The following is an 18,218-nucleotide window of genomic DNA, read 5'->3' as shown; positions in this document are numbered from 1 at the left end:
GAAGGACCAACCGTTTCGTCTATTACTGCGGCAGACATAATAAGTGGTATGTATGTGGGGTAGACACCCCGCCATCGCCCTCTCCAGAATTCCCACCACCCTCTTGAATCATAAATTCGAGTGAACACATAGCTCGCCATTTAGTCGATATATAGCATTCGTCCTTGAGGAAACGCACATACCAAGAATGATGTCTGCCGTAGTAGCAGACGAAACTTTTGGTGCTTCACATTCCATTCAACCACGTCCTACTAGCCTCAATTTAATTCTCTTCAATCATATAGTAGAGGATCCCAAGTAAGATCGATCTTCACTAATTTGATAACCAGGTGAATATAATATTTCAATAAGTAAAATATGTTTGTGAACGTGTACCAATAGGGTTGCCGTTGAAAATTGTTCATGGCAAGGAATAATTATAATTATAAAACATAATAATTTTTTCAAATTTGACTGTCTTGGTTGCCAAACGACTCGAAATTAAATCGAAAGGATACAACATTCGCTATATACAGTTGATCGATTGCTTATCTTTTTTTGTTCCCTAATAGTTGGTAGCCACATACAAACAGGTGAATTGATATTAGTAATTGCGCTCATCTGCTTACCAAGATAAATATAAATTAAAATGTAGATAATTTTATTGCAAGTAGAGTAGTATGAGGTAATGAGGTATGAGGCACATGAACATATGTTCACAGGTAACAGTAGCCAGGCTTTGTTGCATGCGATAAAAGAGGACATAGCATAGCAGCTGCGCGCTACTGGCCTGTAAAATATGAGAGAGTGTGCATGTTTCCTATTCATAGTATACACAAGGAAAAAAATATACTATAGAGAGCCATTTTGGAGTGTAATAAAAAAACGTCCTCAAAATAAAAAAAAGGAAAATCATTTTTCAAAAATGAATTAACTTACACATTTATAATATGAAACTAAAAAAACTTTATTGTCAAGCAATATTTACATAAAAAAGTGATTAAATGTCAGTGTCATAATTGTAAATTATTCCGGATCGGAATCGTCGGAAGTTATATCTTTATCTTCTAAGTCAGAAAAAGTTTTTGTTATTTGCAAAATATTTTCTACTTTCAAGGGTGATCTCCATCAAATCTTGGTTTCAAATGACCATCGAAAAACCAATTGCAATTTTCATCATTCTACTTTCTTTTGTGGTGAACTTGCATATTCAATAGCTGAAGAAGTACTGGGTTGCACCTGATTATATAATTTATTTGATTGAATAAAATAATAACGTTTAAAATGTTTATGTAATTCTAGCCTTGAAAAATAATAGTTTTTGAAGTAATGAAAGAACGATTAACAATAAATTGAAGTTGAATCATTGACAAAATTCTCATGAATAACATTTCAAACCAATCTATTATAATAAACAAAAGCGGATTAATTATTTACTTACATATAGATTTTTAACAAATGCATTATAATTGAATAAAACTGGCCGACACTCGATGAAAATCTATATTAAAACTAATTAATACAGTGTAGGAATCACACGTTAAAAGGTTAGACCTCGTTAGTCTTCAGCTCGCACAAGTTCTCAATTCTGAGAGTTGTCGTTCGTATGGGGGCGACAGCTGATTAACGGAAAAACAGATTTGAAACAGTTTTTTTTTATTGTATTAAACTGTATTGATTAGTTTTAATGCATTATAATCTTCAATGAATTTTTGTTTTGAAACAGTCACTTATTTGTAACACGAGGAGTGATAATTAACCTATGTTAATGTTATGATAGCAAATATTAAGGAATCGTTCAAAAGCAACCATATAGAAAGATTAAACGAGGAGAAAGAAACTGTAATGAATATTCTCAAAGATGTTAGTCTGACTGACACCAACATAAGACTGCAAAGAATCGGCAAGTTCTCAAAAGATAAATGTAGACTTCTGAAAGTAACATTCAAAAACCCAGCCGATGCAAAGGAAATACTCAAGTAAATCACTGCACACAGTAAATATATTTGGGGATCAAACGGTGAAACAAAGGGAATATTATAAAGTAGTGAAAAAAAGACTTCAAGAAATTATTGAAACAGGAGACAACTCGAAAACTATCAAGTACATTAACTTTATCCCTACAATAATAGAATGACACAATGGAAGTGATGAAAAAAAACCTGTGATTCCTAATGTACAATTCAACCAGGATATTGTCTATGTAAATGTGGGAAGTTTAGTAGCTCATAAGACTGATATTATTCTAGATATTGTAAGTTATAATCCAGCACTGATAGTTTTAAGTGAAGCGAGAACAACTCCAGATGTTAGCAATGCTGAAATATACATAGATAATTGTAATGTAATTCGATGTGATAGTAGCAGCTATACTCTATATATATATATATATATATATATATATATATATATATATATATATATATATATATATATATATATATATATATATATACAGGTGTGCAGTCGGAGACAGAGAAAAACGAGAACTCTTTTTTCTGTTCAAGCTTTCGAGACTTTATTGACTCTTCTTCAGGAACTCTAGATGATAAGATGAAAATTAACAATTGTCAAAATTTGTTGTACATTACTTACGAAAGTTGAGGTTATGTATATGAAGCAAGCATGAGAAGAATTGTTTTCTTAAAACACTTTGAAAATGCGATGATTTATGAACACTCATGATACTGGATCACTGGTTAAAACTGAGAACATTATAATAAAATGTGGATGGCACTAATAACATGACATAATAACATGACACTAATAACACTAATGTTCACATCGAACGGCGTAGTCAGTTCCCAGAATTGTAGGTGGTGGGCTCAGGAAAATCCTCATTTTGTGATAGAATGTCGGGACCAATATTCATTTAAAACAAATGTGTGGTGCGGTGTTTTAAATAATCAGGTAATGGGACCATTCTTTTTTAGACACAATTTAACTTCTCAGGATTATTTGCAATTTCTAAATACTGATATCAGTGATATAGTGGACAATATGCCGGTTGAAATAAGATACAGTCTGTGGTATCAATGTGACGGGGATCCTATTCATAGTTCGAGACAAGTCAAAGATAAACTATTAGAAATGTTTAGGGGCAAAGTTATTGGGCGAAATATGGAGCAAATATGGCCGCCTAGGTCGCCAGATTTAACCCCACTAGATTTTTTCTTGTGGGGTTACTTAAAACAAATCGTTTATAAACAAAGACCTTTTCGTGACGTGAATCACCTAGAAACTGTTATTAGAAACTCTATTTTAAACATAAACCCTGTGAGTTTCAGCAACTCAATAAAAGATGTATCAAGAAGGACAATTATCTGCATAGAACGCGATGGAAGACATACAGAAATGTAGTGTATTTAATGTCGTGAGTCTTTTTTTCGTGTTTTTTTGCTATTAGGTATAGGTACATGTTTATTTTCAGTTCCTTTTAATTAAGATTAAATTCCACTGTATTTTTTGTTAAAAAAACAATAAACACTCTAAGATATTGTTTCCTAATGTTCCGTTTTGTTCTAATTCATATTGTGAGGCCATTTGCTAATTAAAAAACTCAAGTACTGTATAGTTTGGAAAGCCCCGTTGAAACTAGATGAACTTTGCATCAAGTTTGACAACTTTTATTTTTCAAAATTTGTTTTTAACATCAGAGAGGCTCTTAAAATATTATTATATTACAAAAAAAGAAATTCGGTGACGAGTTTAGTTAAAATAAATGATTTAGTACAGGTGTGCTTAAATTTTGATAAGTAGAAAAAGCAGGAATGCGGAAAAATAGTGAAAATATAAAATACTTATTATGGGTTTGAAACTTGATGTGTGGGTATAAAATTACAAAAGAAAATGTTTTTATCCTTTGATATTTTTGGATATTTTGAAGAATAATGTCATTTTTCGATGTTTCTTTTTTTAAATGTCAATTTTGACAGGTTAAGGAAATCACGTGACCTATTTTGTAGACGCCATTTGACATCATTTCTTAAGCAAAATCGACTGCCAAAATCAAATTTCACATAAAACGATAAATAAAAAAGTTTCCCATTTGATGCGGACTTTATCGGTGACACTGTATGCATAACTATATATTGTATATTAGGATTCCTAAAATAAAGTCTACTACTACTACTACAAACTCTGATAAAACTTTGTTCAACTGTATCTCCTCGTACTTTAGATCGTCGGTATGATAACTCTGAATATCAATGATGAAATGTTGTGTAATTGAAATCAATAACAAAATTTTTCAATCCACATAAAAAGCACTTTTTTGTTCGATTTTTTAAACTTCAAAGCCTGGCTACCATTACCTATGGACGTATTTTCACACCCAACCTCATACTACTCTACTCGCAATAAAATTACCTACATTTTCTTTTATATTCATTCTGGTAAGCAGATGAGCACAATTACTAATATCAATTTACCTGTTCGTTTGTGGCTACCAGGTATCAGAAAACAAAAAAAGATAAGCAATCAATCAACTGCATATAGTATATAGTGAATGTTATATACTTTCGATTAGACTTTGAGTCGTTTGGCAACCAAAACAGTCGAATTAGAAAAAATTTTTATAATTTTAATTCATTGTAGCCATGAACATTTTTTTACGGCAACCCTATTGGTACACGTTCACAAACATATATTTTTATTAAAATATAATTTTCACCTAGTTATCAAATTGGTGAAGTTCGTTCTTACTTGGGATCTCAGACTATTATTACTTATTGTTATTGAAGATACAAACATTTTTTGAATATGCATTCCTCAACATTTACTGTTTTAAAAGAAATGTATCATACACCTCTGTGAAACTCTTTTTTCTTAAATTATACTAAGACCTCGGTGGAGTAAGTTGTTGCCTAGCCAGGCCATTGTATAGTTGTAGTAGTATTTGATTCAGATCTGGCTGTCAGCAAGTGGGTATTTTATTTTTCTTTTGATTGTGTATTTGATGTGTAACTTGGGTGTTCTCGTGTGTTTCGACTTTTGAGAGTTGTTTGTATGTTGGGAATAAGACCTGGCTAGAGCAAATACCTGTTTTGAACCCTATACTTGTATATTTTGAATCTGTTCAGAAAATAGAAGTATAAAATTTACCATTCAGTACAACATTTTTAATAAAAGTTATCAAACTGATTTCAATAAAATGTATTTTTCATCCTAGGCCACCGAAGAAATTCACGCACTGATGAATCAAGAAAAGCAAAATATCGCCTTGAAACATGAATTGTTGGTCATGAAGCGAAGTAGAGCTATTCAGTTATTTGGTTTGATTAAGAAGTTACCACATTTACAAAGAAATATTGAAAGCTTGAAATTTCGAAGTGTGCTCAACAAAACGGAACCCATAGAAATACAGGATTCTGATGAAGAGGAAAGCCGAGATTCACAAACAAAGGTTATAAAATTGTATTTTTTTTAATTTCAACTTCTGCTCCACTGGTTCTCGCCATTCTTCCCATTCGTCTTAAAGTCTGTTCTTGAATAATATTTCACAATATTTTTTCAACATGATGTCTTTTTGAGTTAGTAATTATCTCATTATATCATTGCTATTGTGGCTCACACCTATTCACACTCGACCAAATAAACCCAGCTTCTTAACGAAGCCGATTAGTTTGTATGGTGAGTGGTCTTTCAGGTCAGATGGTAAGAGTATGGCTCTGCTGAACTCTAAAAACCTGATTCGGTCCCCAGCGGGGCAGGCACACAGTATGTGCTCTGCTGCTTCATCATTTTCCAAACAGAAGCGACACACTGTATCCCGACAATTCGAGTCTCTGCATATGCTGATTCAAATGACAGTGACCTGTAAAAAGGCCTGTTAGACATCGTAGTTCGTCCCTACTGTAGTCCAACAACTGTTTGGTATCAAGCTTCGAAGGGTGAATAAACGCCTTGGAGTTAGCCATCCAGGTGTTCAATGTTTGTTTGGCAAAGCCTAAAGCGATGCCAATGACAGGTTCTGGTCCGATGAAGCTGCTTGCAGCACCCTCCTTTGCAAGGGAGTCAGCAGCCTCATTGCCTTCCAGGCCAGTATGGCCAGAAATCCAGACCAAATATAATCTGTTAAGTCTTCCTATCGAGGAGAGTCGTTTTTGCCAATTTGCTACCAATTTAGAAGTTGTTCGGTAGGAGCCAAGAGCTTCGAACGCCGCTTGACTCCCCGAGAATATTTTTATTGACTTTTCTATGAGGTTGGATTTTTCCAATTTCTCCGCACACAATTGAATAGCGTGAATTTCCGCTTGAAATACAGTCGCATAGGTTCCTAGGCAGGTTGATATCTCTGTCCTAGGTCAGTGACTGAAAACACCTGCGCCAGAACCGGAAGGTGTGTTTTTGATCCATCTGTGAACTAACAACTATCCATCTCTATATTAATACTTCTGTTGTATGGTTTGTGTTTACATAAGCTATCTACAAGAATAGTAATGGAATAGTCTCCCACAATTATCTCAATAATTGAGCGGATATTCGAACAGAGCGTACTAGAGAGATTTTTAATGGGCTTCAGCGAGAACCAACATGTTAGTTGTTCTATAGGACTCTGCAGTATAAGCATAACCTTGCATCGACAATCTGAGTTAGGGCAATTGAGAATTTCAAGCATTTGTTCAGTTGCCTTTGCAAAGTAGCGGAAGGCATCAAACAATTGAACTGCTCTGAAGGACTTGGTTCATAATCTCGTCATGCTAATATCCAAATCGAACAGGTCACCGTTAGAAGGGGTGCAGGAGAGTCAAACGTTTTTGACAGTTTGGTAGGATCCACATCATGCTTGCACAAAGCAATGGAGAGTGGTTCTTGGGATGGTGATATCAGTCTGTTTCAAATGAGTATCGGACTATCAGAGTATATCTTTATGTTTCATAATAAATGAAAGAATGTATGAAAATCAATCAATCATAACCACTGGGACTATTTCAACATGAAAAAAAAAACAATTGATTTTTTGCATTTCATAGCCCTAATTTGTTGAATGATCATAAAAAGATGGAAGATATTTTAAATATTAGTCGATTTGAAAGAATAATTCCCGTGTTTATATTGCAGAATCAAAACTTGACTAAAACAAGTCCAAGTGAGTCTTCGAACACAGATGTTCTGAAGGTGAGTTGAATTTGATACCTTTGATTATTTCCATTCCCTTGGTATATCTACTACCTTGACTGTTGTTTTCTTTACAATCCTTGCCAGTTCGAACAGATAAATGAAGATTTCATTTTCAAGAATACTGATTTAAGTTTAAGAGCCACCATTTGACAGATATTTCAGTCTATTGGGCATCGTCAGTATCGGGCAGGGGTCCTCGATTGAAGACAATATGTGAAACACCAAGAAAAGTACTTGATAAAAATAACTGCGTAAACGCAAGCGAGACATGATCAGAATGGTACTTATCTATTTATCTTTTGATTTTCATGGCATTATATTCCAGCAGCTTGACTGCATTAACCTTTTTCTTCTATATATATAATCTTAGCGACTGGAGAAATTGTACAATAAAATGGAATAACGGGGTCTCTCAGTCAAAAAATCAAAAATCAATCTCTACTCTACTTTGCCATGCTTTCACTTCTAATGGGAAGCTTCTTCTCAGGGCCTATAATTTAAGGAGTTGTGAATTTTTTCGCCATTGAATAACATTACAAATCATACTTACAGTAAAAATGAGTGAAAAAAAAATTGAATTGTTACCAACTGGAATGATTTAAAATATATGACAAACATTAAATGAATACATTTTAAAGTTGATCAATAAGATAGGAAAGATAATTTCTCAAGAAAAAAAATTGTAGCTACAGGTAACAAAAACACATAATACATATCATATTTGTATATTGAAAACAACCTTTAAAAAATAAAGAATACATGGTGTTTTTGTTTTTTGTTCTGTTTATACATAAATTATTATTATTTCGAAATAAGATGGTCCTAAATTGTTAATATTTTGTATACAAAAATCATTGTGAAATATAATAGTGTTTGTGAAATGGATTGCCAATTTAAAACACGGCACTTCAAAATGATCCACATACCACAATTATAAAGTTTTTGGAGTTGAGATAATGTATTCTGATTGTATAGATATAGGATAGAGAAACAGTAGTCAAAGTGTGGCTGAACAATTGACTTGTAAAACTGTGATACTTCACTTGGTTGAAAGATTGATGATATATAATATATATATATATATATATATTTCAATATTAAATTCTACAAAAAGGATTTGAAGCTTTATATCTTCTATTAATTATCTGCGATCGCTTTCGACAGTTGGTAGTACTGTCATCATCTGGCACTCCTCAAACTGCAGTTTGAGGATATGTGATAAATTCACAACATAATTGTGTAGGTACGTCAAGACTGAGGTGTAGATATAAAAATGTATATAAAATTTGTAAAGCTATGTAAATAAAATTTGTGAAGCTGTAAAACTGAGATAATCCCAGAAACTAGGCTTTATGTAAGGTAGTACGTTAAATAGACAGTACTAAATATTAAGTCCATATATGGGAAAAAACATCTTCAATATTATAAAGTGGATTTACAAGAAGTGATTGTTTTAAGTAGTGTTTCAATTTTTTTATAGTGAATGTCTTCCAATCCACCGGTATAAGGTTATATAGTTTAATTGGTAGATAGTCAGTCTGCTTCATTGTTTTAGTGTTCACTCGAGGTAGTCTATACAATTCTTTATTGCGGGTATTGTACTTATGAATTTCACTCCCCGTAGTGTTTGCATTTTTGTTTTGCTGTATCCACAAGATGGCTTCTGTAATATATATACATGGAAGTGTTAAAATTTGCATTTTGATGAACAATGGTTTGGCATGTTCCCTTGGTCCAGCCTTAGCCATAGTTCTAACAATTTTTTTTGATTTATTGATAACTGGTGGCACGCTGAGCTTGTGCCCCATAATAAAATCCCATACATTAAGTGGCAGTGAACCATACCGTAATATACAGTTTTCAGCACTTCAATTATTGATACTATTTCTCTGAGATTTCTAAATGAAAATTGATTTCTGGACAGCTTTTTTGCAATTCCTGAATGTGTTCTTTCCAGTTCAGGTTGAAATCTATGTGAAATCCTAGTATTTTGACTGATGAATCATTTGCTGTATTTTTTGAGAAAGTTATTTCTTTAGTTTTGTTTTTATTCAAAGATAAAATATTTGCGTTGAAGTAAGCTTCACCTCGTGACAGTGTCTCTCTTGACATTCTATCGATCTCTTCTAAATTCCTGCTTCTTAAAAAAGTTGAGTCATCTGCGTACATAAATACATCTGCGATGTCTAAGAAGGTTGGCAGATCATTCATATAGATTATAAACAAGAGTGGCCCAGGACTGAACCCTGAGGTACATCATGTTTGATTTGTATGGTCCTGGAGGTCACATTATTGTAGGATATGTATTGTTGTCTGTCCGTAATGAATGTTTCAATGAGTCGAAGAGCTGGTCCACGTATCCCGTATTTATGGAGCTTTTCTAATAGGATGCCATGTGAGACACTGTCGAAGGCTTTCAACAAGTCGCATAGGATTGCACGTGTATGTACTCCTACGTCTAGATTTTTTGCTATTGAGTGAACTATCTCATTTACAGCTTGTGGAGTTGATCTTAGCGATCGAAATCCATATCGGTGGTCATCGAGATGTTTTCCGTTTTCCAAAAAACTCGTTATTCTGTCTTTGATAATTACTTCAATTATTTTTGATATTATTGGAGTAATTGTTATATATCTATAATTATCACAGTTATTTATATCACCTTTTTTCATAATTGGGGTTGCTCTACACAGTTTCAGATATGATGGAAATTCTCCCTTCTCCATGCATGTATTAACTAGGTGTGCGAGTGGTGTGCTTAGAATTTCCGGTATGAGTTTGATTATTTTGGAGCTTATGTTATATGCATCCGTAGTTGAACTATTTTTGAGTGTTTTTATCACACCTGTTATTTCTTTTTCATTTGTGGGACTCAAGAATACTGAATCTTTCACAGTTATTTTAAAGAGATCATCCCCAGATTCATCCGTGAGAGGTATTTTTTTAATATTGTTATCGATCATTGTGGAGCTGAATTCACAGAAATCATTTGCAGTAAGGCAGGTATTGTGGTTGTTACTTTTACCTGACTTACCCTGTATTTCATTTACGATCTTCCAAACTGTTTTTGCCGGGTTCTTACTGTTTGTGATAACGTTATCATACATACTCCTTTTTGCTTTCTTCACATTTTCTGTATAATATTTTTTTTTGGTTTGACACATACGTTTTATTTCGGAGTCTCTTGTGTTTATGTATTGGCGTTTTATTCGTCTCACATCCTCCCTCATAACTTTCAGTTCCTCAGTATACCACTTAGGTTTTAGAGCTTTTTGATTTATATTTTTCAAAGGAAAAGATGTTTCTATGGCATATGTGATATTTTCACATATAAATTCAGAGAGGATGTTTGGATGGTTAGCTAAATAGTAGCTTGTCCAATCTATTCTGTTTATACATTGAACAAATTCAGCTCTACCCAATTCACTAATATGTCTAACTTGTTTGGGCGCATTTTTACCCTGGTTCGAACCATTTTTTATCTCGATTTCGATAAATTGACCATAGTGGTCAGAAATATCTTCTTTAACAATTCCAATTTTTTTATAGTTGAAGTTAGTGCATATGTTGTCGATACATGTGGAAGAATATTGAGTAACTCTCGTTGGTTCACATAAAAGAGTTTCAAAGTTATAAGAAAGGAGAGTATTATTGACACTGTTTTTTTCATTATTGTCTGCAAGAAATTGACATTAAAATCTCCTAGCAGAATAATTTTTGGGTATTTTCTAGTGAGGGATTTTAGCAGATTATCCAAAGAATTCAAAAATATATCGAAGTTGCCATGGTTCGATCTATAGATTGTTGCTATGACAGTATTTTGAATAAGTATAGCTGTGAACTCAGCGTCCAATTCATTACAGAAATGACTTACTTTGATTTCCATAGCGAATAGATTTTCTTGTACAAAAATTGCAACACCTCCATGTTTAAATTTCTGTTTGCAGAAATAATTTACCAATTTGTAATTACTTATACCGACGGACTGAAGCTGTTCACTTGTCAGCTATATTTCACTAAAACATGTCACAGAGTACGGGTTGCCTGATAAGAACATAGATAAGTCATCTAATTTGTTACTAAGACACTGTACATTGAGATGAAAGATACTTAAGTTTCAGTCCCTTGTTCTGGTGGTGTCACTTAGTTTGAGGTTTCTGTTGTCAGAAGTATCCTTAGATATTTTTGAATCTAGTCAGATTTGATAGGTAGATTTCGGCTCTATTCATAAAAAAGTCCTTGATTAGTGAACTTCTTCATCATTTCGTTGATCATCCAGAAACTGTTGTCCTATCTTGAAATTGATATATAGTATCTTCCTGGGCCAAAAGTTTGGTTCGTATACCATTTCTTTGAGGTGGGGCTCCAATCCAATCATAAATGACTGGTTATCCTTTCGAGTGTTTTGTGTTTTCAGTTTTTTGATGTACACATTATCTGTTTTTGTATGTTCTTTGATATACTTCTCTATGTTTTTCTCGTTAACTGTGTCAGGCACTCGTGATACAAACAGCCATATCTTCTTGTTTTTATTTTTCTCTTTTCCATGAAAATCTTCGTTTCCATCACCGTTTCTCATGTTGTATCTTCTTTTTCTGTTTGTTACATCTTGGTAGTCCTGTTTCTGTTCGTCCCTTTTTGCCAGCATTATAATTTCATTCCATTTCTGCTCAGTTTGAATTTGCATTATTTTAGGTGCAATCTGATCAATTTTGAAAGTTGGATCACCCTGTAGTTGGGAATTTCCTGTTTTTAAGTTGTTCTTAGTTACCTCTGATTCATTGATAGGGTTTTGTTTGTGGTGCGTTGTCACTTATGATTGTATCTTTATCCCGGATTATAGATCTTAGAAGTTTGTTTTCCTCTTTGAGAAATATTTCCTCTGTGATTATTGGATCACTTTGACTAATTCGATTGCCTTGATTTGGATTTTCTGCCGAGTGTTTGCAATCTCCATTTTTTGTATTATTTGCTTGCCTGAGACATATATATATATATATATATATATATATATATATATATATATATATATATATTTTGATATATTAATCTCGATTCACATTTTAAGTTATTTCGTCCAAGGATTTTATTGTTTATTTATATGTTATATGTTTATTATATATATATATATATATATATATATATATATGACCATTTTTCGAAAGAAATGCTCATTTAAGAAAAACTATTGAACTTAGCCATAGGGAATACTTAATGAAATTTGTAGAGGTTTCGTTGGCGCTTCTTATGGATCAATAATATACAGGGTGTTCCATTTAATCTAAGGAAGATTTTGCAAATTTTCATTTACAATATTTGGCAAGCGGTTTTTCATACCCTGTATATCACAGGTCGATTTCAGATATATCGTTTGAGAGAGTTACCAATGTAGAATATTCGACCAAAAAAAATTTCAACTGGACTTGGACTTGGAATTTCAAATATTCTGAGTGACGAATATTGGAAAAAAAAACCTGTCATGCTAGATATCTCGAAAACCGTCAATATTTTCGAAGTGCAGATATACATAAAGTTTATTTTATTTTCTATGAAGAAACCGAAAAAGCGATAAAAAATATAGGTTGCCATTTAAAAAGACACAGTTGGGATCCGCCCAGAAAAAATCGAACACCCTGTGTGACCGCCAATATTTTTATTTTGTCGAGCTCGAGCAATAAGGTAATATTATAGAAAATTAGATTCCTATCTGCTTCCTATATAGAGATATGGAACACCGCGCCACTGTTGCAGGACCCTGTATATATATATATATATATATATATATATATATATATATATATATATATATATATATATATATATATATATATATATATATTACAATGTAGGTTTTCACGGATGGTAGAATATGATGTGTTGTTTTTCCGGGTGTTCATCCGTTGTGTACTATTCGATAGTCGACGTTTCGCCATCATCTCAGATGGCATTATCAAGACGAGTTACTGCTTCGCTTCGAGAGGTGTAACTGATGTCAGGTTCTTCTTGTGGTGTTTTTATATGGTTTCGCTTGCGTAAGTTGTATGGATTTGTTACCTGTTTTTCTACCTGAGGGTTGTTGATGGCTTTTGGTAGTTCTCCTACCTGTTTTTCTACCTGAGGGTTGTTAATGGCTTCTGGCGGTTCTCCTACCTGCGATGGTTCAATATCAATTTGTGGTTGTCTTTGGTGGTTGTTTTTAATTATTGTTTTCCAAATCCTTGGGATGTTTAGTGAGTCATCCCTTTTGTTGATGAGGCCTTGCTTTTCGATTTCGATAGCTTCCCTGATTTGTCGTATTCTTGGGTTTTGCACCTGTGCTATCTGTTTTGTGGACTCAAAATTAATCTTGTGACCTGTTTGTAGATGGTGTTGAGAGGGCAGAGGAGGTTTGTTTTGTTTTTATCGAGTTTTTGTGCTCCTGGGTCCTGGCAGATATACGTCTGTTGGTCTGACCGATATATTGTTGTCCACAGTCCTCGCATGTGATGCTATATACTCCTTGGTTTTCTAGGGGAATTCTCTCTTTCGGTCTGGGCAGCCAACTGGATATCGTTTTGTGTGGTTTTATATCTGGATGAAACACCTGTGAAATTGTTATTATGTCTTTTCAATGTGTATATAGGTAGACTTGTATGTCTCTGTGAGGAATGTTTATCTCAAGTAGCCAATACTGAGTAAAGTGTTTTGACTTCTGCCGTAGCAGAAACAAACTCTGTGTTATATTCTATGTGTGATAGACGTTTGGTATGTCGATAATGGTGCTACGAACCATATTACCAATCAAAGTGATATGTTTCGAAAATAAATACAAAGTCAGAACAGTCAATGGAAACTCAATCATAGCTCTAGGTTAAGGTAATTTGGGAGTGAAAGCTTGTAGTAGAAATGTAAGAAAACAGATTTTCACCACGACAAACGTATGTTCCACAAATAAATAAAAGTATTTTCTCTATTTTATTAGTGCAAGATAAGAACTATTCATCCCAAGTGCTGAAAAATGTCAAATACAATTTTCTGGAACACTATTTTAGTTAGAACAAGAAATATATATAGAGGATTGTACAAACTGAATTTAAAATTCATCAAACCCAAAGTCGCTGTTAAAGTTCATCATAGGCAAACATGAACAATATAAAATTTCATAAACTATTAAAATATGTTTGTGCAATTAAAATTGAATTTTGAGGATTCATTGACAGTAGTCAATCTAACAGAGAAAATCACTGTAGTAAATTGATTAGAATATAGAATGTCTCCCCACAAATACTAGTGTGTGGGGTTTGAATAAATTGTATTTCAATTTTGAGTCCATATAAATTATTATGAGAGTGTGTTGCTTTGTGTTGCATAGAAGTTTTGAATGCGAGTTGCAGTATTTATACTTGCGATGCACTGTTTGGAACCTTTGGTATAGTAATAAATATTACTGGAGTTTTTTCCCCAACACCAAACCGTTATTTTAACACCTCGACGCGTGTTTCGATCACCAAGTGATTATCTTCAAGAGGAAGATCAAACTGATCTTTCTCATTAGTCATAATTTTCACTATTAACACTATTTTCAAATCGTGAAGTTTTAAAAGGTATATTGAACTTACAAGAAGTAAACAGTAAAAATATTATCCATGATAATAAACATTTTACAAACAGTAGTCATATTCTATTGTATTTACGATCAAATATTATATATTTCAGGCTAAAAAACAACCGGTTTTACCTTCACCACCAAATCCCAAGCAGAATAATTTGGTAAGTGCTAGAATGAATTGACTGTTTTTCTAAATGGAAATAAACCATGTATTCATGGTTTGGTACTGTCATCTTCTAGGCCTAGAAGATGACAGTACCACCAGCTGTCAAAAGCGCTCGTAGATAATCAATAGAAGATATAAAGCTTCAAGCTTTTTTGTGAAATTTAATATTAAAATACCTACTGAAAATAAAGGAAAATTAGTTGCATCATTCAAATATATATATATATATATATATATATATATATATATATATATATATATATATATATATATATATCATTGTCATTATACATTCATTAAATTATTTTTCTTAATTTTATATCTCACTCCGTTACAGTTAGATTTAAATGTTAACAAAGAATTTCGCACATTTAATTTACTGGCTGCTACTTGGGAGCTGTCTAATTTTCCCCTATACCCCGAAAACATTGTAGCCCCCTAGGCTTATTGCGTTCTTTTTCATGACATCCATTACAACAATGTTGTACAGATTCCTTGTTGCATATTTATCATTTTCTTCTGGACATAATTTGGGTTGTTGATGAATTTGTTTACCTCCTGTGATTTGATGCCTCATGACGAGCTGTCTTTGATCCTTTGTTACATTGCCTACAGATAAAGTCTCCGTTATGAAGACTTACTTTGTTCAGGGATTCTCTCAATAAACAGTGTCCAATAAATAGATCTGTAATGATTCTGTTTTTCTATAGGACGGTTCCTTTATAAAGGTTTTCCGATTGTATTCCCTCTATGTTATGTTTCTTATAGACCCATTTTCCAATCTGGTTCCGTAACTACCATTTGGGTACCTCCTCAACTGGTTCAGAACCTATATATGGAGTCGATGATCTGTGTCTGGTACACTCATCAGCTTTTTCGTTGCCTGTGAGACCTCTGTGACCTGGTAATTAGTATAGAGTCAACCTATTCCCATCTGCCAGTTTCCATAGTTCTATATGGTATACTTAGCCCACTATCGATGTCATAGAGCTCACGAGTGCCCCAAGTGTAGCCTGGCTGTCTGTGAAATACAGATGACTCCAAGAATTTTCTTATCGTCGCCTCAGAAAACTGCAGAGACGACGAGCTGTTTGTGTTGCTTCAGTTATATCATTCTCACTCTATTCATCCTCTCCATCTTTTCTTGATTCCTTTACATATTCTTGCTATTGTCGATTCTCTAGTTCTACAACTATCATATTTATACTTATAATCCTCATATTCAACTCATACTTCTGTTTTCTCATGGGTATTGAGTCATTATTTGTTCTATTTTTACTGATGATTGCATATGTAGGGGCTACTTGATTATCCATTAAGGCAATAGGGGTCTTCTTATTTCAATGCCATTATTCTTTATTAGTTCAGTAAATCTTTCTTATTATGCCATACTTGGTCACATATGTAATTTGTGAGGTATTATCTGTTGCCAGGTAGGTTGCCATCTGTTCCATTGTCACCTGACCAGTCCTTAGTCTGGATTCCAGAAAAAATAAATTATAACCAAAAGTATTTTTAATAATTTATTCTTTACCTCTATAGGTTGACATTTTTGTTTTGATTTTTTAAACCAGTTGTAAAAGGGAAAGTCACAAATGCCAACTTTGATGTCATCAAAATCCTGAAATATAAATATTGAGAAAGAAAGGTTTTGGCTTTCTACTTCACCATCTTTATACAAAAAAATATGAAAATCTTCCAAAGAAAGGAAGAAAGCGATTGATTCTTTCTTCAAGTTTGTATCTGAAAGTCACTTCTTTGAATGATCTTCCATCTTTGTGAAAAGTTTTGACGTTAATTACGTTCTTCCTTTCTTTGGAAGATTCTTTCCCAAAACCTTAATCTCTCCTGAAAATATAACCTTTTCAATTTAAGTGGGATTCCTACGGCTGGGATTAAATTAAATGAGCACATGAATGTCATTTCGTACTGTCATTGATGACATGAGAAGATTCAACTCATTCGTGACATAAGCCCGCAATTTTATATATGAATTGAGTGCTTCATATTGTAATGTTATTCAAATTGAAAAGGGTAATAAATAGTATTATTTCGAAACATCGGATGTCCGCCACTGAGAATGACAATGTTCCATTTGAGTGAAATTGGCGTTTTATGTATGTATAGTTTTATCCCTTTTAATCCACCTTGCTAATAGTAAATATTAAAAATATGATCGTTTGGCAGCTAGAGCATTACTTACTTCATTAATAAATAGATCAATAGAGGGTCTAAACTGCAATACCCTAAAAAATTGTTATCATCTAAAAATCGTATCTCTGAATTCAAAAATTTAATGTAGTAATTTTTTCGCAGGTAATTTATTCCTCAAAAGCCAGTACCAGTGCAAATAAAACAAAACAAACATCAGTGTTGAAGCCCTTGGTCAGAGTGCCAATTAACCGTGACACATCCTTATTAGCAAGAGGACCAGTGGATACTCCACTTGCAAACATTATACAAGAACAACCATTGATCATGAATCCAAAACTGAAAACCGCTCAATACATATCTGGGGTCAAACTCGTGAAATCTAGTTCTGGGAATTTTGTATTAGTGCCAGATGAATCACCACAGTCTACTAAAATTTGTTCGAAACCTGCGTTGGTTTCTGGCACCAAAGTTATTATTCAAAATAACAAAATAAAGTCATTGAAAAGGTTCCAATCAGAGGAAGTTCAGGCCAGGAAACTCAGAAAGGTTAACGGAGAAGGCTTGAAGGTTGTTTCAAATAAGTTGGTCGCTTGTCAAGTTATGGACGGTGACACTGATCTTGATTCTCTGAACGCAAATGACACTTTGTTAATAGATTTAGATGCAAATAATGAAATTGACAACATATTGATTCAGAACGACATAAAATCATTATTAAAGACTACCAGTAACTGTTATGACGGAACAAACGAAAAGATGGAAATTAGAACATCTGGGCAATATGAAAATTCAGATACTAGCGAAGTTATAACTATCATCGAAGATGATATTCTTTCAGATACCGAGGAAAACTTTCAAAATGCGAACTTGATAAACTCTCAGTTTGTGAATACCAAAAATATTACCCAAACTTCTCTTGAAGACGTCTCAAAAGCTATAAAAGCGGAAAACAGTTACCATGGAGAATCTGCTGAAATAAATAACACTTGTTCAAACAACTCTGATGATGATTTAGTGTTTCTCAATGAGTGATGTCGATTATATTCCTTTCACTAGGTATAATTAAGAATGTGTGATATTTGTCGTTAATTTTTAGTGAGTAAACGACAACAATCCCGAAAAACAAAAATTTTATGAAATCTGGCCTCTGAAGCCTCAACTTTGTAAACGTGTGTTACTAAGGTAAATTTGAGATGTGTTGAGGAACAC

The 18,218-nt window shown here is 33.3% G+C and overlaps 1 protein-coding gene across 7 annotated transcripts in view; it reads left to right on the top strand.

The window, feature by feature from the left end:
• Nucleotides 1-18,218, top strand: part of LOC111504869 (uncharacterized) — a 40,329-nt gene extending 22,111 nt beyond the window's left edge. For 6 of the 7 annotated variants that reach the window (XM_074173930.1, XM_074173929.1, XM_074173932.1 and 3 more), the window contains exons 5-8: nucleotides 5,150-5,383; nucleotides 7,042-7,098; nucleotides 14,797-14,850; nucleotides 17,172-18,218. In XM_074173930.1, the coding sequence (XP_074030031.1) occupies nucleotides 5,150-5,383; nucleotides 7,042-7,098; nucleotides 14,797-14,850; nucleotides 17,172-18,041 (1,215 nt within the window). In that variant the 3' untranslated portion in view covers nucleotides 18,042-18,218. The remainder of the gene's footprint in view (nucleotides 1-5,149; nucleotides 5,384-7,041; nucleotides 7,099-14,796; nucleotides 14,851-17,171) is intronic. The other variant, XM_023159580.2, reaches the window with a different exon arrangement.

This window comes from Leptinotarsa decemlineata, unplaced genomic scaffold, assembly GCF_025532065.1.
Source record: "Leptinotarsa decemlineata unplaced genomic scaffold, Ldec_3_MD MMD2_tig00000505_RagTag_RagTag, whole genome shotgun sequence".
NCBI lineage: Eukaryota > Metazoa > Arthropoda > Insecta > Coleoptera > Chrysomelidae > Leptinotarsa > Leptinotarsa decemlineata.
Note: the sequence above shows the minus strand (reverse complement) of the source record. Positions and strands in the feature narration are given on the sequence as shown.